The following is a 25,366-nucleotide window of genomic DNA, read 5'->3' on the forward strand; positions in this document are numbered from 1 at the left end:
GTGGCACCTTGCTCTCTAGTGTTGATAGACCAGACTAGATTTTAGCTGGTTTTAATCTTCACTCACAGCTGGAATTTTCATCTGAGTCTTTTTTTTCATCTACGAGATCAGTTTCAGACAGAAGTGTTGTCTAACATGTTGCCCTGACAATGCAGTGTTTGTTGCTGCTAGGTGTTTCATAGCAGAGAAGACAGTGTTAATGTTCAGCTGATTTAAGGGTGAGCAAATACATTTGTGAGAGATCCATCTCATTGTTTAGTAACCTGCCTTGGTAGGCGAAGCAAAAGAGCATCTTGAATAATTCTCAAGCAGCAGACACAAGGAAAGGAAATGATCCTGTATGTTCTTTCACATTCAAATGTTACAGATACTACAATAAGCTATTATTCATAGTATTATGATGGCAACAGTAATTAGGGGAAATTGCATGCTCTTGAAACTCTCTGTTCCGTTACTGCAGAGTGCTTTGTGCTGTGCAGATGAAGTCAGGGATTGCGGCTGTAGCTCAGAGGTCCCACATTTGGTTGTGCAAAGAACCACCAGGGCAAATGATGCCTCTGCTTGCAGGATTTACTGGCTGTAAGATGGTGTAGTTCATAAATGTCAGAAACCTGGAGAATGTTGACAATTACAGGAAGTGGGAAATAACAGAAATGCTTGTGGTGGGCATTTATACTCATGCTATGATAAACATCTTTTACCAACAGAAATGGGGATGACTTTGAGGAAATTACAGAGAACAGCTGGCTTTGAGATTTTTTAAAAGACAATTTCAGAATTTTATCACATTTCCATTTGGATATCTTCTTATCTCAACAATTGAATGCCAATATTCACTAATTTTCTGGTACTTGATTATTAATATTTTTTATTAATATTTTTTATTAAGTACAAATTAGAAAACATACGTATTTACAACAAAAGAAAATACAAAGGAAAAAGAAAATACATATAACCAAGGAAAAAAATTAGAGAATCATTTGCCTCTTTTCATATTTACAGTCATTAATATTTTATTAAAAGAACTTTATTTATAAGGAAATAAAATGATAAAGGAACGCGGGTGGCGCTGTGGGTGCCTAGGACTTGCCTCAGTGCCTAGGACTTGCCGATTGCATGGTCAGCGGTTCGAATCCCCGCTGCGGGGTGAGCTCCCGTCGTTCAGTCCCAGCTCCTGCCCACCTAGCAGTTCGAAAGTACCCCCAAGTGCAAGTAGATAAATAGGTACTGCTTTATAGCGGGAAGGTAACGGCGTTTCCGTGCGCTGCGCTTGTGCTGGCTCGCCAGAGCAGCTTCGTCACGCTGGCCACGTGACCCGGAAGTGTCTTCGGACAGCGCTGGCTCCCGGCCTCTTAAGCGAGATGAGCACGCAACCCCAGAGTCGGACACGACTGGCCCGTACGGGCAGGGGTACCTTTACCTTTAAAATGATAAAAGAAAAAGAAGAAAAGGTGTGAAAAGTGCAGAAAGTATAGTGTAATACAATTAGTAAAATCCAGAGGTTTTCAACCTGTGTGCCTCAGCACCCTCAGGGGTGCCATGGGATGGCTCTCCTCTTTCTCTCCCTATTCATGCTTGGATATCTGCAAATCTCTCTGTCTCTCTGCCCTCCCTCCCCCCCCCACCTGAATCCTTCTCCTTCTGCTTTCTGCCTTCCAGTCATGTCCCAGATTCCTTCTCTCCCTCCTTCCCATCCACTCTCCATTTCTGGAAAGGAGTTGCCTTGGCTGTGAGGAGCAGCCAGTGCAAAGTGGGAAGTTTGTCTTATTAACTGTGGCAGGGAAGGGTGGAGGCTGAGGTTTCTCCAGAAAGAGAGAAGGCGAGAGGGCTGGTCTGGTGCCTGCCTTCTGCTCACAAGGAAATAGCAGCAGCCCATGGCAGCACCTGGATGGCTAAAGCTGAGCATGGGGGTGGGGGGTTGAGGGGGGGCTGTTGTTAGTGAGAAAGGGTTTTCATCCCTGCTCTGGACAAAGGGTTGTTTTCATCCCTTCTCCTTCCAAGCAAAGCCTAACTGTGTGTGATCACAATGGTACCCAACTGTTCTACGGGGAGAGCAAGATGCTGTTAGGCCCCCTAGTAGGTCTGATCATTATTCCATTACTTCAGTTTTTCTAGCTCTTCAAAATGGAGCCACCAGGTCTTTTTGCTAGATTGCAAAGCCATTCAAAAGAATATCCAGCACTTTCTCCCAGAACTTAGTAAGTATGTTGTTGTTTAGTCGTTTAGTCGAGTCCGACTCTTTGTGACCCCATGGACCAGAGCACGCCAGGCACTCCTGTCTTCCACTGCCTGCCGCAGTTTGGTCAAACTCATGCTGGTAGCTTCGAGAACACTATCCAACCATCTCGTCCTCTGTCGTCCCGTTCTCCTTGTGCCCTCCATCTTTCCCAACATCAGGGTCTTTTCCAAGGAGTCTTCTCTTCTCTTGAGGTGGCAAAAGTATTGGAGTCTCAGCTTCAGGATCTGTCCTTCCAGTGAGCACTCAGGGCTGATTTCCTTAAGAATGGATAGGTTTGATCTTCTTGCACTCCATGGGACTCTCAAGAGTCTCCTCCAGCACCATAATTCAAAAGCATCAATTCTTCGGCGATCAGCCTTCTTTATGGTCCAGCTCTCACTTCCATACATCACTACTGGGAAAACCATAGCTTTTACTATATGGACCTTTGTTGGCAAGGTGATGTCTCTACTTTTTAAGATGCTGTCTAGGTTTGTCATTGCTTTCCTCCCAAGAAGCAGGCGTCTTTTAATTTCGTGACTGCTGTCACCATCTGCCATGATCATGGAGCCCAAGAAAGCAAAATCTCTCACTGCCTCCATTTCCTCCCCTTCTATTTGCCAGGAGGTGATGGGCCCAGTGGCCATGATCTTCATTTCTTTGATGTTGAGGTTCAGACCATATTTTGCGCTCTCCTCTTTCACCCTCAATAAAAGGTTCTTTAATTCCTCCTCACTTTCTGCCATCAAGGTTGTGTCATCTGCCTATCTGCATATTAGTAAGTATAGAACACTCTAAAAACATGTTTCAAATAGGCATTGACCTTATTACATCTGCAACAAAGAGCTACTTTAGCTACTCCTTTTTTATACAAACACAAAGAAGTCCAGTAAATTCTAAGTATTATTTTCTGTTGTATAAGTCTTAATTTAAGATCCATCGATACCTTTGATACCGAGGCTAAAACACTTTCCCACTGTCTGGGTCATCTTGAAAGTTCCAGTTCTTTGTTCCAATCAGTTCTTAGCATCCGTATATCAAACTTCATATTTACATTTTTCTTTCAATCTATTAATCAAATCAAGAAATATAATTATCCATATTTAAAGATATGGATCATATTCAGTCATAATATTTGTGGATAAGAATCTATCATATGTATTTAAATCCAAGTTCAGTAAATATTACCTATGTACATAGTCTATTTCCAAATCAACCAATAAGTCTGAAATAACAATTGTAAAATAATAAAAAATAAGAAACACAACTATATATTAAATTAATGCAAAATAATTACAGTATATATGAAAAAACATATAAAATATATAAAAAAGCTAAAACAAGATTGATAAAAAAGAAGGAAATAGAATGAAAGAAAGAAAGAAAGAAAGAAATGAAGGAAAATATTTTTTAAGGGAAAAATAAAAGCTTTATTATAGCTAAACAATAAAAAAGAGAACAAAACTAAATAAGTGATGGAATTAATAGAGAAATGAAAAATAATACTTCAAACAGCTCTATTCTCAACAACCACAGAAAGAAGCAGACATAGAGGAATTTTTGAAAGTGAATGGGCTACCGAAAATACCTCAAGAAAGTAAATGTAAACGTAAATGTAAATGTAAAAGTAAATGTAGGATAACAGAACAAGAGGTTGAGAGTGCCATTCAAAATATACAATTGGGCAAGTCTCCAGGACCTAGAATAGAATAGAATAGAATCATAGAGTTGGAAGAGACCACAAGGGCCATCGAGTCCAACCCCCTGCCAAGCAGGAAACACCATCAGAGCACTCCTGATGGGTTGACTGCAAGATACTACAAATCACTGAAAGACTGGCTAATTCAACCCTTGAAGGAAGTATGTAATGATATACTCCAGGGGAAAAGGGCACCAGAAACGTGGAAAGAAGCTTTTGTGACCCTTATACCAAAGACAGAATCTGAAAAGCATCAACTTAAGAACTATCGGCCTATATCATTGCTTAATGTGGATTACAAAATCTTTGCAGACATCTTGGCTAGAAGATTGATGAAAGTTTTAGTAGAGGAGATTCATAAGGACCAAGCAGGCTTTCTCCCAGGAAGACATTTATCGGACAATGTGAGGAATATAATAGACATTTTGGAACTTCTACAGGAAAAGATAAATACAAAAGCAGCTTTGATATTCGTGGATGCGGAGAAAGCCTTTGATAATATTTCTTGGGGTTTTATGAAGAAGAATCTCCAAGGTATGGGGGTAGGCCAAGAATTTGAAAATGGTATAGGTGCAATCTATTCTGAACAAAAAGCCAAATTAATTGTTAACAATGTTCTGACTGAGGAGTTCAGAATAGAAAAAGGAACACGACAAGGTTGCCCTATCTCCCCTTTGCTTTTTATATCAGTCCTGGAGGTGTTGTTGAATATGATTAGAAAGGACCAAATGGTCAGAGGGATACAGGTCGGAGCTAAACAATATAAATTAAGAGCGTTTGCAGATGATCTGGGTTTGACTCTACAGGAGCCAGAATCTAGTGTGAAAAGAGTTTTAGAACTGATTCAAGAGTTTGGTCGATTGGCAGGTTTTAAATTAAACAAAACAAAAACTAAGGTTTTGACAAAGAATTTAACAGAAATTGAGAAAGAAAGGTTTCAGAATGAGACAGGTTTGACAGTGGTGAAAAAAGTGAAATATTTGGGAATTACTATGACTCCAAAAAATGGGAATCTATATAAAGATAACTATGATAAATGTTGGATGGAGATAAAGAAAGATCTAGAAATATGGTCTAATTTGAAACTCTCACTATTGGGACGTATTGCTGTGATAAAGATGAATGTATTGCCAAGAATGTTGTTCTTATTCCAGACACTGCAGATCATTGACAAAACTGACTGTTTCAAGAAGTGGCAGAAAGATATATCTAGATTTGTCTGGCAGGGCAAAAAGCCAAGGATAAAATTTAAAATATTAACGGATGCAAAGGAAAGAGGAGGCTTTGCCCTGCCAGACCTGAAACTTTATTATGAAGCAGCAGCTTTCTGCTGGTTAAAAGAATGGCTACTTCTTGAAAACACAGACATTTTGGATTTAGAAGGATTTAATAATGTGTTCGGATGGCATGCATATCTATGGTATGACAAGGTTAAAGTGCATAGAATGTTTAAAATTCACATTGTCAGGAAAGCATTGTTTAATGTTTGGATTAGATACAAAGACCTACTTGAAAACAAGACTCCAAGGTGGTTGTCCCCAATGGAAGCAAAAGCACTAAAAAAACTCAATATGGAGGCCAATTGGCCAAAATATTGGGAGATTTTAGAACAAGACGGAGAAAAATTGAAATTACAGAGCTTTGACAAATTAAAAAATAGAGTCCATGATTGGCTTCATTATCACCAGATAATGGAGGCTTTTAAAATGGACAGAAAAATTGGCTTCCAGGTGGAAAAATCAAAACTGGAAACAGAACTGTTAGAACCCAAAACTAAGATCTTGTCAAGAATGTATAACTTGCTGTTGAAATGGAATACACAGGATGAGGAAGTGAAATCTGCAATGATTAAGTGGGCACAAGACGTTGGTCACAATATAATGCTAGCGGGCTGGGAACGGTTATGGACCACTGGTATGAAATTCACGGCATCTAATGCCTTAAGAGAGAACATTATGAAAATGATATATAGGTGGTACATGACACCAGTCAAGCTAGCAAAAATCTATCATTTGCCCGATAACAAGGATCAAGACCTTCTGGGAGATGATTTATAATGAACTGAAAAAAGTGTTTAAATACACCTTCCCGAAGAAACCAGAGGCCTTTCTCCTGGGCATGGTAGGCCAACAGGTGCATAAGAAAGATAGGACTTTTTTTATGTATGCTATCTAATAATTTAGATACAATATTGTCCAGTCCTTGAAAATACTTAAACAAAGCTTGTTCTGGAATTCTTCCCAGACTGTCTTGATAAGTTGATGCAGTAATGGAAGAGCGCTTCAGAGTTTGCCTATTTTCTTTGCTTTCTTTTCTCTTTTCCGTCTGTGGATGTATTTACCATAATGGTGGAGACTTATTTGCGATGCAAAGTGGAAAGAGAGAAGGGGACTGCTGCAAGAGATTTGTCAATGTTTTCAGGTTCTGCAGGGGGTGTTTAACTTATTGTAGATTTGATTGTACGGTGGTACCTCGGATTACATACGCTTCAGGTTACAGACGCTTCAGGTTACAGACTCCGCTAACCCAGAAATAGTACCTCGGGTTAAGAACTTTGCTTCAGGATGAGAACAGAAATCACGCGGTGGCAGCGGGGGGCCCCATTAACTAAAGTGGCGCTTCAGGTTAAGAACAGTTTCAGATTAAGAACGGACCTCCGGAACGAATTAAGTTCTTAACCCAAAGTACCACTGTATTCAGATATGCTTCTGCATTTTAAAACAGAAACCTCAAACTTATGAGCTTGGTCCTGATATTTTTATGCAAAATTTTGCTGGAAACAGTGTGAAATTTTCCAGTTGCCAGGCTTTGGGGAATTTTTTCCCCTTGCAATGAAACTTATTGGGTGAAATCTGAGAAAATTATATCTTGCTGTCCTCCCATACAAAGGGTGAAGAAAGAGACATTTGACGGAAAATACTTAGGATCTTGTCTCTTACATTAGTTCACAGAAATTGAGCAATTATAATGTTGGAACGAGTCACAGTTTTCCATCTTGTTACCAGTATAATCTTGACTTGGTTTATTTCTCTCATATATATATATATATATATATATATATACACACACACACACACACAGTGGGGCCTCGCAAGACGAAATTAATTCGTTCCGCGAGTCTCTTCGTCTAGCGGTTTTTTCGTCTTGCGAAGCAACCCTATTAGCGGATTAGTGGATTAGCGCTATTAGCGGTTTAGCGGCTATTAGCGGCTATTAAAGGCTTAAAGGATTAGCGGATTAGCTGCTAAAAGGCTATTAGCGGTTTAGCGGCTTAGCGGCTTAGAAAAAGGGGGTGGGGAGCGGAAAAAAAATGCAAGACATTTTCGTCTTGCGAAGCAAGCCCATAGGGAAATTCGTCCTGCGAAGCGCATTGAAAAACGGAAAACCCTTTCGTCTAGCGGGTTTCCGTCTTGCGAGGCATTCGTCTTGCGGGGCACCACTGTATATATATTCCATATAGAAAGTTACTTTTGTTACGCAACAGTTATATTCCAATTCAACCAAACTAGTGACTTCCCACTCTCCCAACATCGATGTTTATAACCCAAATTACATACAATCACATTTTAAGGTTCCATCTTATCTAATTTCATTCTCTCTAACATGTTTCTTAATACGTTCTGTTATTTTCTTACACTTCAAACCCCACTGTGGTATTCACATAAGAGAAATAACTTTTTATATAGATTAATATATTCCAGTCTTCTTTAAATTTATTCTAAATTTGTATCTTTTATCAATGATGTCAATTTTGCCACCTCTGCATATTCCAAGATTTTCATCCCTTTGAGGGTGTTCTCTTCTCCTTCTGTTTCTGTGCATAGAGAATCCTTGCCACTGCAGTCACATACATACAGTAAATACTGCTGAGGCTTTCTTTGGGATTTCGCTGTCTAGTATCCCCAGCAGGAAGGATTCTGGCCTCTTAGGAAAAGTCACTTTATTCCCCCCCCTTAATTTCATTAATATCATGTCCCCAAAGGTCTTTGCTTTTCTGCAGGTTCACCACATATGATAGAATGACCCCTTACATTTCCAATTAATTTCTCATAATTTTCACATAAACCTACTTCAAAGTTTGACCTTTGTTCTGCAAATCCATTTTTAAAATCTTTTTTTAAATATAGATTTCATTTAAATTATGATATTGGAACCAGTTACCCACTGAGTTCACATTACCCACTGAACTTACATTCATTGTCCTGAAAACTCTTTAATTCTCTTTATATAGTCCATTTGCATTGCATATTTGTTTATGTGCTCAAGCCTCCATTGGTGATAACCATAAGGAGGTTTTATGTTCCAGAAGACTTTTAGTTCTCCTCCACACCTCCATCAGACTCCTTGGTTTGTTTGATTTCAACGCTTTGATTTTCCAGCAGAGATAGCAGCTTTTAAAAGAAGTCTTCCATAAGTGCTTCTCTTTGTGAAGGAGGGCATCTGATGCCAATTACTCTTTACTTGGGATTCCAAGAGTGAGATCTGCTTATCTGCAATACTCTGATTCGCTTGTGTAACCATCTCATGAATATTCAAATGTTGTTCAAATTCATTCTTTTTTTATGCAGCTCTGAAAGCTCTGTTTTTACTTCAGCCATATCTTTTTTAAATCTCAGCGAGATCTTTCTGCATTGGTTTGTAAGGCACTAGTATTTATATCATTTCCTGCCGCCGCCTCCCCATCTTTTTTTGGCTCGGCCATTGCTTGCACAGTTGGGTTTGTTTCTTACTTAATTCTGGTATTCATAGTGCTCATAATTAATCCTCTTCAAGATTAGGGGCAACGTGGAATAGGAAAGGAAATGTTTACCCAAGTAGTGAAAGTCTTTGTTCACACAGTCTGATAACTTAGCTGTCCCGAAAATACTTAGCAGACAGGAGAGGGGAGTCAGTGCTCATGGCGCCATGTCCAGGTCAGAAGGGTTAATTTTCTGATACTTACCACAGCATGTATCAATGAAAGACAGCAACATGTCATTGGTAAAAATGAGTATTTGGCACTTTGTCGTTGGAGCTTTTGGATACTAGTGTGTATCAGATTTCACACATCTGTTATGTCATATATACGTGTAAACAAGTCTACAAGTACATTATGCAGTGCTGGCAGGAGGGAAAATATAATTTTTAATTTCAAGGTCACAACCTCATATTCCTAAGAGACAGTATCAGACCAGACACTAGAGCAACCTTTCGCAACCTTGGGTCCACAGATGTTTGACTACAACTTCCATAATTCCTGACCACTGATCCTGATAGCTAGGAAGGATAGGATATTCTGGGCTGCATCAATAGGAGTATAGCATCTAGATCAAGGGAAATTATAGTGCCACTGTATTCTGCTCTGGTCAGACCTCACCTGGAGTACTGTGTCCAGTTCTGGGCACCACAGTTCAAGAAGGACACTGACAAACTGGAACGTGTCCAGAGGAGGGCAACCAAAATGGTCAAAGGCCTGGAAACGATGCCTTATGAGGAACGGCTAAGGGAGCTGGGCATGTTTAGCCTGGAGAAGAGGAGGTTAAGGGGTGATATGATAGCCATGTTCAAATATATAAAAGGATGTCACATAGAGGAGGGAGAAAAGTTGTTTTCTGCTGCTCCAGAGAAGCGGACACGGAGCAATGGATCCAAACTACAAGAAAGAAGATTCCACCTAAACATTAGGAAGAACTTCCTGACAGTAAGAGCTGTTCGACAGTGGAATTTGCTGCCAAGGAGTGTGGTGGAGTCTCCTTCTTTGGGGGTCTTTAAGCAGAGGCTTGACAACCATATGTCAGGAGTGCTCTGATGGTGTTTCCTGCTTGGCAGGGGGTTGGACTCGATGGCCCTTGTGGTCTCTTCCAACTCTATGATTCTATGATTCTATTCTAGGAGTGCAGTCCAAAAGCATTTTGGAGCCCAGGATTGAGAAAGGCTGCTCTAGAGGCTCAGTTTGAACATGCAGATTTCTGGTTTGGCTTAGCATGTCACCTGATTCCAGGTTTGTGGTTGGTCTGCTCCAGACAAACTATGAGCTATAAACAAAGAACAAGACATGGTTACAGCTTATGGTGTGTCTAGAGTGAAATAAGCCATGCCCCCAAGTTCAAATGATGGACTAATGCCAAACCTAAGCTACCTGGCTTAGGTAGCAAGGCAGCAGGACCAAGGGAGGAGCACAGCAGTAACAATCTTCTCTCCAGGGCTGTTTGTAATTGGGTCTATACACTGAAAAATCACTAAAACTTCTTACTTTAAAAAAGCAATCTTCTCTCCAGGAAACTGGGGGTTCACACTAAGCTAGATCTTTAGATGGAACTGAGAAATATTAAATGCCTTGGTGTCACGATCAACATTTTAGATGCTTGAGGTTTTTCTAATTGGGATTCCTTGCGTCGATGTTATCCTGCATACAAATTTGATCAGATGAACTATTCAAGCTTAATAGCAGTTTTGACAACTATGCTTTTGTTTTTGTTTAACTTTTAGGAGCGACTTCTGATGAGTCTTTTGCCCAGGAATGTTGCCATGGAAATGAAGGAAGATTTCCTGAAGCCACCTGAAAGGATTTTCCATAAAATTTACATTCAGAGACATGACAATGTTAGGTAGGACTGATGCAAGCTTGCAAAATGTAAAGTCTTACAGACATCTCACATGCACATATAGTGAAGGGTCGTCTTAGCTGATTCTTCTGGGACTGTAGCACTCCGGGCAGCAGGCTGCTATCTGCAGCCTAGGAAGCCCTGCGGGAACTCCCGTGGGCTCCCCAGGCTTGCTGATAGCTTCCTGAAGCCTGGAGAGCGAGAGGGGTCGGTGTGCACCGACCCCTCTCACTCTCCAAGCTTCAGCGAAAGCCTGCATTCGCCCCATAGGACGCACACAGATTTCCCCTTCATTTTTGGAGGGGAAAAAGTGCGTCCTATGGGGCAAAAAATACGGTAAGTTTTCTTTCAAAGCTATGAACCTCGCTTTTTGCATGCAGAGCATGCAACACAGTGCCCTAGTGCAGCCCCAGCCTCACAGACCATCTCTGGAAGTAGCCCAGAAACCCACTACAATATTCCTGGCCCTGTTTTGGATCCCAAATGCCATTTGGAACAGAAACTCACCCTGTCCCCATGCCAAGCATCATCAGTGTAGCGTTTTTGCTCACATACAAAGGCATATACAGTATACAGGCCTCGGTCCTGTAAACCTAAAGGAGCATCTCCACCCCCATCGTTCAGCCCGGACACTGAGGTCCAGCGCCGAGGGCCTTCTGGCAGTTCCCTCACTGTGAGGAGTGAGGTTACAGGGAACCAAACAGAGGGCCTTCTAGTGGCGCCCGCTCTCCTATTTTTAAAAGACTTCTTAAGGCAGCCCTGTTTAGGGAAGTTTTTAATATTTAATGCAGTATTGTTTTTAACATTCGATTGGGAGCTGCCCAGAGTGGCTGGGGAATCTCAGCCAGATGGGCGGGGTATAAATAATTTATTATTATTATTATTATTATTATTATTATTATTATTATTCCTATCTCTGCAAAATCAAATCAACTGAAACAGCCCTTGTTTAACTTGTTTATAGGTAATGATCCTGATATGTACCACTTCTGTATCAAACCACCCATCTACTCTGTACACAGGATTTGAGTTCTTCTTTCTTCTTTTGTTTTCCTAAGGTTTTATGAAGGCTGTTCTGCTGAATTTTACTTTATGGCTGCATAGAGCTCCCAGTTAGAATTAGAATTATTTGCAGCTGTTGTTTTGTTTACTCACAGTGAACTCTCTCTGTGGTTTGGTTCTCAAAGTCTTTGAACTTAAATCTATTTGTTTTATGCAAAAAGAATACAGGAAAGAATTCTTATAATCACCTCTGCTCCCAGTAGTAAAGCTGCAAAGACCATGGAAGCCTCAGAGCACCATATCAAAAGAGAAAGATCAAGGAGCTAAAAGCTGACATGAAAACTGGAACCGGAATAATTGCCCAAGAAGATATAGACAGGAGCCTATATATTTCAATCTAATCATGAATATGTGTGTCAGAGTTTCACATGTATATGCACATAAAACAAATTTGGAATTGGTTTAAAACATCAGTCTAAAGAGAACTTGAAGTCCATATGACCTGTGAAAGCTGTGCTCCTTAATCCGAAGTTGCTCAACAGGGAGGAAAAGACACTCTGAACCTGCTGATAAACAGTCTGAAAACAATCCCTTCACATCTTCCAGAATTCAGTCCTGGTATTGCAAATAGCCCCTTCATGGATCACTGCCTTGCCGTGGCGAAGGGGCTTGAAGAACTCAGAGAAGCTATGAACTATGCCGAGCAGGGCACCCAAGATGAACAGGTCATAGTGGAGAGTTTTGACCAAATGTGATCCACCTGGAGCAGGAATCGGCAAGCCACTCCAGTATCCCTGCCAAGAAAACTCAATGGACAAAGACAACAGGCATATAAAAGTTATGACGCTGGAAGATGAGCCCCTCAGGTCGGAAGGCGTCCAACATGCTACTGGGGAAGAGCGGAGGACAAGTACAAGTAGATCCAGAGCTGATGAAGCGGCTGGGCCAAAGCCGAAAGGACGCTCAGCTGCGGATATGCATGGAAGCGAAAGGAAAGTCCAATGCTGTAAAGAAAAATATTGCATAGGAACCTGGAATGTAAGAACCATGAACCTGGGTAAGTTGGATGTGGTCAAAAATGAGATGGCAAGAATAAATATTGACATTCTGGGCATCAGTGAACTAAAATGGACGGGAATGGGCGAATTCAGTTCGGATGACCATCATATCTACTACTGTGGGCAAGAAACCCGCAAAAGAAATGGAGTGGCCATCATAGTCAACAAAAGAGTGATGAAAGCTGTACTGGGATTCAATCTCAAAAATGATAGAATGATCTTGATACGAATCCAAGGCAGACCTTTTAACATAACAATAATCCAAGTTTATGCACCAACTACTGGTGCTGAAGAAACTGAAATTTACCAATTCTATGAAGACTTACAACACCTTATAGAAGTGACACCAAAGAAGGATGTTCTTCTCATTATAGGGGATTGGAATGCTAAAGTAGGGAATCAAGAGATAAAAGGAACAACTGGCAAATTTGGTCTTGGAATTCAAAACGAAGCAGGGCAAAGGCTAATAGAGTTCTGTCAAGAGAACAAGCTGGTCATCACAAACACTCTTTTCCAACAACACAAGAGACGACTCTACACATGGACATCACCAGATGGGCAGCATCGAAATCAGATTGATTATATTCTCTGCAGCCAAAGATGGAGAAGCTCTATACAGTCAGCAAAAACAAGACCTGGAGCTGACTGTGGCTCAGATCATCAGCTTCTTATAGCAAAATTCAAGCTTAAACTGAAGAAAGTAGGAAAAACCACTGGGCCGGTAAGATACAATCTAAACCAAATCCCTTATGAATACACAGTGGAAGTGAGGAACAGGTTTAAGGATTTAGATTTGCTGGACAGAGTGCCTGAAGAACTATGGATGGAGGCTCGAAACATTATACAGGAGGCAGCAACGAAAACCATCCCAATGAAAAGGAAATGCAAGAAAGCAAAGTGGCTATCCAATGAGGCCATACAAATAGCGGGGGAGAGAAGGCAAGCAAAATGCGAGGGAGATAGAGAAAGATACAGGAAATTGAATGCAGAATTCCAAAAAATAGCAAGGAGAGACAAGAAGGCCTTCTTAAATGAGCAATGCAAAGAAATTGAGGAAAACAACAGGATGGGAAGAACCAGAGATCTGTTCAAGAAAACTGGAGATATGAAAGGAACATTTCGTTCAAAGATTACCATAATAAAGGACAAAAGTGGTAAGGACCTAACAGAAGCAGAAGACATCAAGAAGAGGTGGCAAGAATACACAGAGGAATTATACCAGAAAGATATGGATGTCTCGTACACCCCAGGTAATGTGGTTGCTGACCTTGAGCCAGACATCCTGGAGAGTGAAGTCAAATGGGCCTTAGAAAGCATTACAAATAACAAGGCCAGTGGAAGTGATGGTATTCCAGCTGAACTATTTAAAATTTTAAAAGATGATGCTGTTAAGGTGCTACACTCAATATGCCAGCAAGTTTGGAAAACTCAGCAGTGGCCAGAGGATTGGAGAAGGTCAGTCTACATCCCAATCCCAAAGAAGGGCAGTGCTAAAGAATGCTCCAACTACCGCACAATTGCACTCATTTCACACACTAGCAAGGTTATGCTAAAAATTCTTCAAGGAAGGCTCAAGCAGTATGTGGACCGAGAACTCCCAGAAGTGCAAGCTGGATTTAGAAGAGGCAGAGGAACCAGAGACCAAACTGCAAACATGCACTGGATTATGGAGAAAGCTGGAGAGTTCCAGAAAGACATCTACTTCTGCTTCATTGACTATGCAAAAGCCTTTGACTGTGTCGACCACAGCAAACTATGGCAAGTTCTTAAAGAAATGGGAGTGCCTGATCACCTCATCTGTCTCCTGAGAAATCTCTATGTGGGACAAGAAGCTACAGTTAGAACTGGATATGGAACAACTGATTGGTTCAAAATTGGGAAAGGAGTACGACAAGGCTGTATATTGTCTCCCTGCTTATTTAACTTATATGCAGAATTCATCATGCGAAAGGCTGGGCTGGATGAATCCCTAGCCGGAATTAAGATTGCTGGAAGGAATATCAACAACCTCAGATATGCAGATGACACAACCTTGATGGCAGAAAGCGAGGAGGAATTAAAAAACCTTTTATTGAGGGTGAAAGAGGAGAGCGCAAAATATGGTCTGAAGCTCAACATCAAAAAAACGAAGATCATGGCCACTGGTCCCATCACCTCCTGGCAAATAGAAGGGGAGGAAATGGAGGCAGTGAGAGATTTTACTTTCTTGGGCTCCATGATCACTGCAGATGGTGACAGCAGCCACGAAATTAAGAGACGCCTGCTTCTTGGGAGGAAAGCAATGACAAACCTAGACAGCATTTTAAAAAGTAGAGACATCACCTTGCCAACAAAGGTCCGTATAGTAAAAGCTGTGGTTTTCCCAGTAGTGATGTATGGAAGTGAGAGCTGGACCATAAAGAAGGCTGATCGCCGAAGAATTGACGCTTTTGAATTATGGTGCTGGAGGAAACTCTTGAGAGTCCCATAGACTGCAAGAAGATCAAATGCATCCATTCTTAAGGAAATCAACCTTGAGTGCTCACTGGAAGGACAGATCGTGAAGCTGAGGCTCCAATACTTTGGCCACCTCATGAGAAGAGAAGACTCACTGGAAAAGACCCTGATGTTGGGAAAGATGGAGGGCACAAGGAGAAGGGGACGACAGAGGACGAGATGGTTAGACAGTGTTCTCGAAGCTACAAACATGAATCTGACCAAACTGCGGGAGGCAGTGGAAGACAGGAGTGCCTGGCGTGCTCTGGTCATAGAATCATAGAATCATAGAATCATAGAATCATAGAGTTGGAAGAGACCACAAGGGTCATCGAGTCCAACCCCCTGCCAAGCAGGAAACACCATCAGAGCACTCCTGACATATGGTTGTCAAGCCTCTGCTTAAAGACCTCCAAAGAAGGAGACTCCACCACACTCCTTGGCAGCAAATTCCACTGTCGAACAGCTCTTACTGTCAGGAAGTTCTTCCTAATGTTTAGGTGGAATCTTCTTTCTTGTAGTTTGTATCCATTGCTCCGTGTCCGCTTCTCTGGAGCAGCAGAAAACAACCTTTCTCCCTCCTCTATGTGACATCCTTTTATATATTTGAACATGGCTATCATATCACCCCTTAACCTCCTCTTCTCCAGGCTAAACATGCCCAGCTCCCTTAGCCGATCCTCATAAGGCATTGTTTCCAGGCCTTTGACCATTTTGGTTGCCCTCCTCTGTACACGTTCTAGTTTGTCAGTGTCCTTCTTGAACTGTGGTGCCCAGAACTGGACACAGTACTCCAGGTGAGGTCTGACCAGAGCAGAATACAGTGGCACTATAACTTCCCTTGATCTAGATGCTATACTCCTATTGATGCAGCCCAGAATTGCATTGGCTTTTTTAGCTGCCGCGTCACACTGTTGGCTCATGTTAAGTTTGTGGTCAACCAAGACTCCTAGATCCTTTTCACATGTACTGCTCTCAAGCCAGGTGTCACCCATCTTGTATTTGTGCCTCTCATTTTTTTTGCCCAAGTGCAATACTTTACATTTCTCCCTGTTAAATCCATGGGGTCACGAAGAGTCGGACACGACTGAACGACTAAACAACAACAACAACAACATTGCAAATAGATTCTGGGGCTGATCAAGTTTACAGGACCATTTGCAGCTATCCCCACCACCACAGGAACCCAGATCACCAGCAGTTCTCTGCTTGAGATAATGGCTTTTCGAGAGCAGCAAGGAATAACTCCGGGTGCAACAGTGGGAAGTCCAGGAACATATGAATTCAGGAGCTGGATCTCTTTTCCTTGTTTGCAAACACACTGTGTAAAACTTTTATCTGCTGAATTTCTGCCTATTCTACTGGTACTATACACAGGAACCTTATCAGATAATAGAGGCTAGCTGTAAAATTGACCCTTTAGATTGACCCTGTTTTATTTCAGAATTTTTGAGCTGGCAATATATAGTGAATCCCCGCTCACCCTGTCAGCTGCCTCCAGAACCATGCATTTCATTCTCGGCTGTCGCCAGCATTTCACATGCCACCTACCCAGCTGTCTTCACAGTTTGTGTCCTGAAAAGCCACCCAATATTACCACCCTATCTCCTTTCCTCCCTCCCTCTGCAGCCCAGCCATTGGCCTCAGGAGCCCGAAAAGGTTCCTGGCCCCTGCCTCCACCAGTCCACATCCAGGAATCAACACTCAGCTGTTGATGTTCCATGGCTTAAACGTCAGCTTGACATACAAAAATAAAGAAGGTGGAGCTTTTCCTTGCATGGAGTTAAAAGTCATGCATTGAGATACGCTTGTTTAATTTCTGCATGTTTTGATTCCATTAAAGCACAGCAGCAAAACCAGTAAAGAACTGCTGGCAATCTTAAAAGTAAGTCCCATTGCAGCCAGTGTTCCTCTCTTCTGAGTCAGCTGGTTTGAGATGCCAGCTGAGGGATAGCATGTGATGGCATTAGATAAAGCAGTCTAGTCAATGAAAACTTACACCATAATGAGCGTTTTAGGCTTTAAGTGGCCCAAGACTCTTGAGTTGTGTTTGCTGCAATAGCTACCCTCTGGAAAAGGTTTAGGATGAGATACAGGATATTTTTAGTAAGTCTGCAGCTGTTTTATGCATGGCAGTTACCCATCTTTTCAGTTAGAGAGGATGCAAGGAGCTCTTTCCTGACTCCCAGATTATGAGCATCCAATTTCCCCAGGAAATCAAAATAGTGGCAGAAGTTTCACTCTTAGGAACAGATGCAGCAGTAAAGGTGAAATCACATACAACATATGGTTTCTCCCACAGCATAACTTACATAAACAGGATGCAGATGATGCTCTGGAAGAATTATTGTGGTTGGCCATGATGTGATGGTTTTCCAAACTTTGAAAACTGCTTCTCTCTTCAGTGTCCATGATAATATTCATCATTAACATGTAAGAGCTGCATAGCTGGGATTTAAGCAGGCTACAATAATGGGCAAATCATAAATTACACAAAACCATCTTGATAGTTGAGAGGATAAAACTAGAAAGATGTGATTATTTTCACATTGTGTGTGTGGTGAACTTTATTAACCTCTCTGCTGGGTTTCTTTGCCAATGATATATAAGTATATATAATGTGAGTTTACTGTGCATATTTTAAAATGTGTTTTCTCTCTAATTTTCCCGCACCAGAGAACTTTTGTTAAGCAGCTAAAGGGCTAAAATTGCATGTTACAGCACAGCCTTCTGTACCATTTCTGTAGTATTTGCCCAGTAGCTGCTTCTTTGCTGCAAACAAAGTAGCCTTGTGAGTGAGAGATTTGCAGTGGAAAAATATGGTTTGCCACTTTCCCCCTGAAATCTCCCTCACATTATTTCCCCCTATGTGCCTCCTGCCTCATGTTTATGAGATGAGCATTTATCTGTATGGAACACCAATGGGGTAAAAGTGCCTGGAGGAAGGATTACAGTAAAAGTGGCAGGAAGAAATGAAGTTGCTGCATATGACACCCCCACCTGGTCTTGCCTACAGAGGTGGTTGGCTAGTGCTAAACATAGCTGCATTATAATGTGTACTTAGGCCCTTAGTCTGCAAGTCCGGCTCCTCTATTTCAAAGTGTCCTTCAGGATGGTATGCAACTTATCCCTGCTGCAAGGTGCTCTGATGTTCAGCACTGCAGGACAGCCTTGTGCTGGCTTCTGGTTCTGCACTGCCTTAATGGAGGCAGCCCCCATGACAGCGGGAGAAAGTAGGAGATGGAGAAACCAGGATGATTGAGGGTAATTATCCTTTCAAATTCCCCCCAGGGATGGCGTACGGGCTTCACTTGCAGTTCATTTCAGTACCTGGCTTTCACTTTGGCATGGAATGCAGGGGCCAGGGAAGCATTGAGTGCAAAAGCACTTTGCCTGCCGAAAACCTTCCAATGCTGCCATTAAGAAGCAGAGGTTCTCATGTTAATTAGAGCTTAATTGGACTAAAGTGCAGGTGTGTGCTAGAAGAGATGAGATCACAAACTGTGGAACAAACCAACTGCAAGGATTTTAAGGTTTGAATTTGAGATAAGACTTCATTCGGTGCAAAAGATGATGGGGCGGGGAGCCTACGGTTTGTTTGTTTAAAGTTTTTCTCTCTACAGTTATGATTTGGCAACCCTCCCCTGAATATTAGTTCAAATTATACTTGTACAAATGGGGATGTAAGAAATTGGATTAAAAATATGGATGATAACATCAAAAGGAACTGTGTGTGTAAAAAAGGGAGAAAGGGAGGGAAGCTCTATTTTGCAAAAGTTTTACAATGGAAACATAGAGCTGACACTTCACCATCCCTTCACAAAGTGAATTGAATAACGCTAAGAGGACTTGGAATTTAATTTAATTAAAGGATAATTGGTCATATATCTCCACCTGGAAGGATGAAAGGAGTCTGTGAGCTGCCAAGGAACGGATAAGGTTCTATATTGAGTCATCTGCAATATATCCGACTCTTCTTCCCAGGCGAGGGGGAAAAATAGTGACAACAGTTTATTTACCAAGGCAGAGCGACTTTTGCATCTGTTGTTAAAGTTCTCGGTGCAAAACAATGAAGCACAGGACGCAGCGATGGAGAAACTTCTGGAACAACAATGGGATATTATCTCCACCCAAGGCACGATGGATATCAGTAACAAACAGGTGAAAGAAAGACATAACATCTTACAAGGACAGAAAGAAACACCATGGACAGAATAATTGCTGCACACAGGAAGAACAAGGATATAGTTTGAGTCCCTCACTTGAAGTTTCATAAATCGTTTAGTGTGTCAACACAAATAGAAGTTATTAATACTGCAGTTGTTGTATAAGGGATTATTGTTAAAACTAGAATGTAATTGAAACTAATAAGATTTTGGACCGCAGAAATAAAGAGAACCAGAAAGCCATCAAATCTAGCATCTGGGGGGCCACTTTAAATAAATTATATAATTTGGTATTTAAATGATTGGTATTAATAATTGTATTATAAACTGGCATTGTTATAATAAGGCTGATTGGAATGCTGTGGCTCACTTGTCCCTCAAGGAAGAGGCAGGACAAGACCTGGAGGAGAGGAGGGAGCCTATGAGGTGAAAACAGAGAACTGTGTGTGAGGGGTATGCTCAAGGAGGCAGATTTGGATCGACGTTCAGACTGTAAACTAGTTTGAAGTTTAAAGCCCAATTTTCAAAGTATCCTTTTAATGCAAACCCTTTTCGCTTTAGATGAGAGCAGGTTGGTGAGAGTTGAGGGCATTTGTATGCTTCTAGTTTGGGAAGCCCCCTTTCGCTGCTGTCGTTAGAAGACTGGGAATGTGATTTGGCACCCAAGTTATAAGCAATGGCCACGTAATAACCCCTGTCTTAATGAAAACTCTGTTTGTCCCATGGCCAGAAAGCCCTGATCCAAGTGGTTTCCCTCTTGCCCTGCTCCTTTCCTAGTTAGTCTGAGATGGGGCATGGCAAGCTTGTTCGGCTCTGTTTTTGGAATTAACCAAGGGACAGGAAAGTAGGCTGCAGCCCAGGACCAGGACAGACCTCTGTCACTGTATATCTGTGTATGCTACATGTAACACATAATGAAGCAGTAATTTGCACCAACTGGTTTGCCACCATGAGGCAGCCTGCCGTCCTTCCTGGGCTTCAGACAGCTCCCTCCAGCCCACTCAGCACAGGCAGCAGGCAGAGATAATGGGAGCAATAGTGAAAACATATGGAGGACACCAGGTTGGGAGAGGCTGCTCTGGGCCATTGCATGGGTCTGCCCCATGTAAAGTCATTGAAGACTGCAAATTAAGGAAAGTGATTTGCATTGTTACTTAGCCTTACATTTCACCTGCAATCCTTCCAAAAATATGTTGGGATAAACACTGCTAATGCCTCTGCATTTCCTTTATTCTCTTTGTAGCATATTGTTTGCAGACATTGTGGGATTCACCAGCTTGGCATCGCAATGCACTGCTCAAGAATTGGTGAAGCTTCTGAATGAACTCTTTGGGAAGTTTGATGAATTGGCTACCGTAAGCATGTACTTTTTCCTTTTAAAAATTATTTTGAATTGATTTTTTAACAATGTGGTTTGTGTGTATGTCAGAGATTATGCACATCTAAGGCATGAAATAGACTGATTGCTAATCTAGTTCCCACAATAAGGCCCATGAATCACCACACATCCCTGAGGTTTCTGTGAAATCATTTATAGTTTTGGATTTCAGCAACAGAGTGGTAAGAAAGTGGTGGGAAAAAGAATCTGGAGCTGGCATTTTACGAGTAATTCATCACCAACCGTTTCATCATCACTAGTCTCAGATAGAGTAGAGCTGCCATTAATGGGATTTCAAAGGCGGAATTGATATCTGTTGGGAAATTCCAAAAGGCGGCATTTTGTCTTGGATCTTAGGCAAGTCAATTGAAAAACCATGGTTTGGGGGCATTATTGTAAAAAAAATGAAAATAGAAAACAACTTTGGGGGTGTCCTGATCTTGAAATACGGCAACCGGATCTGACTGTCCTCCCAGCAGCTGCCCCAGCTTGCCTCTTGAGGTGCGTTCCTCACCAAGTCTTAGGAGCCTGCAAGTTAGGCTGCCTGGTAGAGTTTAAGGTTAGGAACTGGGTGAAGTAATATTTGCCAGTTCTGTACTCACCACCTCATGAATGGAAGATGAAAATCACAAGACGCTACCATTTGTGTCCACTTTTTCAGTTTATTTCATCTTCAAGGATAATATGACTTTTTAACTTGGCTGTTAATGACTGTTTGCTTAATGAATTATTTCCAGCTATAGTACTGAACCTGGTAGTTGCCAAGTTAGGCCATCCAAAGCATCTATGTTTCTCTAAATATAGCCACGTTTTCCACATAAAGAAATATTATGCCTGCAGGACAAGCTTGGTGAAATACTTCATAGGGGTACTGTAATGTTGTGCAGCTGCGTGTATGTGACCAGATAAAGGAGAAGCATTCTGTTCCTGGAACAATAGTGTAGAAGCAAGGATTTCAGCAAGTCTGGATTTTCTCATCTCCGCATGGTGGTCCCTTCCAACTCTACGAGGATTCTATGAATTCCTTGTTGTGTGTTCAGCACACAGTGGGGGTGTGGTATGTGGGAGTAATGAATCGTGCAGGCTGAAGTGGATTTCTAGTGACCTCATTCTGCATTGGTTGCAGTGCATGGAGTTTGGCAAGGTGTAGAGCCAAGAGCCAGTCATCAGGCAGCACAATTACTGGCCAGTGTCATCATCCCCATCAAAGTACTGGAATAACATTGTGAGAAGTTGCATGATTTCCCAGCCCTCTACAGCATGAATAACAGTGGGTGTCTGCTATAGACTGCCAAGCCAAACTGAAGATTTGGATGAAGCCTTCTTAGAGCAGATTACCAAACATGCAAAAAGGAGAGAAATAGAAGTCATGGGAGACTTCACCTTCCCCAATATCTGTTGGAACTCAAACTCTGCCAAAAATGTAAGGTCCAACAAATTCATTCATTGCCTCACCGACAATTTCATTGCCCAGAAGGTGGAAGAAGTAGACACCCACAGTAAGGTCACTGTTGTTTCTCTCTCCTACAATTTTTACCCATATACTCTCAATCTGCTTTCCATGCTCCAAGTCATAAATTTCTTCACAAGTGTACACATCCTTTACGTACATAAAATGCTACTGCTCCTCCCTTCATGTTTGGTCTATTCTTTTTGAACAGGTTATACCCCTCAATTCCTACATTCCATTCATGAGTCTCATCCCACTAGGTTTCAGTAATACCTACCAGGTCATATTTGTCATCCTGTACTAAAAGCTCCAATTCGTCTTGCTTGTCTCTGTGCATTTAGAGAAAACTGAAACCATGAGTCATTCCCTCTAACTGCTTTCTTCCTGTAATTTCTTGCCCTTTAGCATGTATCTGGAATACCACCTCAGTTTACTGTGCATCAGTGAAGCTACTATCCCCAGTACCAGGTGTTCTTCTGTTGCTTGTAATGTTGTCTCCCTGCCCCTCAAGATCTAGTATAAAACTCTTCCTGATTAGGTTCATGAGACTCTTAGCAAACACATTCTTGCCAACCGCTGTGAGATGCAGCCCATCTCTCACCAGAAGTTCTTCTTCAAGGAAGTGGAGACTATGTTGCAAGAAACCAAACCCTTCCTTCACAGCCAGTGGCTTCAACTATTTTCCTTTCTCTTCCTGGGCCACGACCTTCAATGGGAAGGAGTGATGAAAAGACTACCTGTGCCCCAAGTCTCTTCAGCTTCCTACCAGATTAATGTCTCATTCTTTTCTCTTCCTACTCCTGTGAACCTTGTCCTTCAACACATGCATACCTGCAAATTTCATCTTAGTAGCTAAATTAAAGGTTACGAACATGTACTGTATTTTCCCGTGTATAAGACTAGGTTTTTTCCCTAAAAAATAATGTCAAAAATCAGGGGGCTTCTTATACTTGGGGCCATGAGTCCCCCAAAATAGGGGGCGTCTTATACATGGGGGCATCTTATAGACTGAAAAATACGGTACCTCTTTATAGAGTTTTGCTTAAATCTTGTTCCTTGCAATCCATTGTAACAATTTGAATAATTCCCCATTTCCATGCTCATTTTCCTTTTATGTGCTCTAAAACCATGAGATTGTATCCACAAGAGGGTAGTTAAAGCTACACAGATGTGCTGAGTTATTTCATTTGTTATTTGAAGACTTTGCTGCTGTTGCTCTGCCTTGTGAATATTGGGGAGGACCGCTCCCCCTTGAAGCCCATTTTCCACCTTGGGCCTGGGGGAGGCCCCATACTCACCACCACAGCTTATAAGACTCTAAGGAGGCCTCAGGTGTGGGTTTGGGAATTTGTTTAATTAGTCGGGTTTGGGAATTTGTTTAATTTTGGTATGTTTGTAACTTTGACTGTTTTGGTTTTTATTTTTATTTTTTTATTTTTTTTATAGGCTTTAATTTGATTTTAAGGGGAGGGGTCAAGGCTGCCTGGGAGTGGGTCCCAGCCAACAAAATGGCTGGGGCGGGTTCCACAGGCGGGGATGCACTGGGACAACCAATCTCAGTGATCACGGGTAGGAGGAGGAGTTATGCTAAGACCAGAACATGTCACTACTGAGGAGGCAGGTTTAGTTGTTGTTTGAGGACTATCCCTGCCTCTGGGTCTGGTCTTGACCAGACGGATACTGGAATCAGCAAGGGAAACCCACATGACCTGAAGGTACTGCTGTGCAATGCCAGGTCAAGGATTCATAAGACCACTGCGATCCATGACTTGATCGTGGATGGAGGATTTGACCGGGCATGTGTAACAGAGACTTGGTTGGATGAAGCAGATGGGCTTGTCCTTGCCACTGTTTGTCCAGCAGTTTTCTCTTATGCACAGCAACGCAGGCCTTGTGGGCGGGGAGGGGGGGTTGCAGTTATTTTTAGGAATTAATTAGTTTGCACCAGGCATCCTATTGGGAAGACCCAGTTCTCTGAGTGCATGTTCTGGAAGCTGGGCAATAGGGGCAGTACAGGATTCCTTTTAGTGTACCGACCTCGCTGCTGCACCAAGGATTCCCTGGCCAAGCTGATTCAGGTTGTGGCAGATATTCTCCTGGAGACACCTATTTTGGTTTTCCTAGGGGATTTTAACATCCACGCCAACATGACCTTACAAGGGGCTGCTCAGGACTTTGTGGAAAGCATGGCCTCCATGGGGCTATGCCTGAATAAGTCTGACCCGACTCATAGCTGCAGACATGCCTTAGACCTGGTGTTCACCTCTATGGATGTTGGTGATCTGACACTAAGTAAAAGTGAAACAAAAGAAGTGCCATGGTCAGATCACTTCCTGGTGCAACTGGACTTCTCCACAACCGTTCTCCTCTGCAGGGAGGTGGGACTGATTCGGATGGTCCACTCTCCACCACTTAATGGATCCAAATGGTTTCCAGAGAGTGGCAGGGGATACTTTATCTCATGTTAATGGCCTTCCAGATGATTCTCTGGTGGCCCACTGGAATGTGGAGTTAACCAGGGCTATTGACTGTTTGGCTCTGAAGCTCCCTTTCTGATTGCATGGAGCCTGGACAGCCCTGTGGTTTTCCATGGATCTGAGGGCAATGAAACAATTGCTGAGACAGTTAGAGTGCCAGTGGTGGATAACTCATTCTGAAGCTGACCGGACACCAGTTAAAGCTCAATGCCGAGTCTACCAAGTGGCGATAGCAACAGCAAAGAAGATTTTCTTCACCACCTCTGTTGCATCCACGGAAAACAGCAGCAGGAGACTCTTTCAAGTGGAACCACCTGCTCCATTGGGGTCCAGTATGGGCCACATGATCTCCTGCAATGATTTTGCAAAGTTTTTTGCAGATAAGTTCACTCAGATTTGGTAAAAGGTAGACTCTACCGTGGGAGCAGGGCTGGGGCAGGAGAGTGTTAGAATCCTGTCTAGTCAAGTTGCGTGGGATCAATTCCAATCTGTTACCTCCGAGGATGTGGACAGGCTGCTTGGACGAGTGAAACCAACCACTTGTCTGCTTGATCCTTGCCCATCCTGGCTTATAGAAGCTAGCCAGGAAGGGCTGGGCAATGGGCTTAGTGGGGTGGTGAATGCTTCTCTCTGTAAGGGAGCCTTCCCTGACCTGCTGAAAGAGGTGGTTATCAAAACGCTTCTTAGAAAACCATCTTGAGACGTGTCCAGTATGGCCAACTATTGCCCAGTCTCAAATCTTCCATTCTTGGGCAAGGTGGTTGATTGAGTGAGTGGTTGCTGAACAACTCCAGACACGCCTGGAAAAATATATGCTACTTAGTTCAATGCATGGTATCAGCAATGAGAAAACACTACT

At 42.2% G+C, this 25,366-nt stretch overlaps 1 protein-coding gene across 3 annotated transcripts in view; it reads left to right on the forward strand.

Annotated features, from left to right (window-relative positions):
• ADCY1 (adenylate cyclase 1) overlaps positions 1 to 25,366 on the forward strand; it is a 182,014-nt gene that overhangs the window by 102,805 nt on the left and 53,843 nt on the right. For all 3 annotated transcript variants that reach the window (XR_014503857.1, XR_014503858.1, XM_083407024.1), the window contains exons 3-4: positions 10,386 to 10,504; positions 20,446 to 20,557. Coding sequence is in view for 1 of the 3 variants with exons in the window: in XM_083407024.1 (XP_083263150.1) it covers positions 10,386 to 10,504; positions 20,446 to 20,557 (231 nt within the window). In the remaining 2 variants the exon portion in view is untranslated. The remainder of the gene's footprint in view (positions 1 to 10,385; positions 10,505 to 20,445; positions 20,558 to 25,366) is intronic.

This window comes from Podarcis tiliguerta (genome assembly GCF_965153285.1).
Source record: "Podarcis tiliguerta genome assembly, chromosome: 12".
NCBI lineage: Eukaryota > Metazoa > Chordata > Lepidosauria > Squamata > Lacertidae > Podarcis > Podarcis tiliguerta.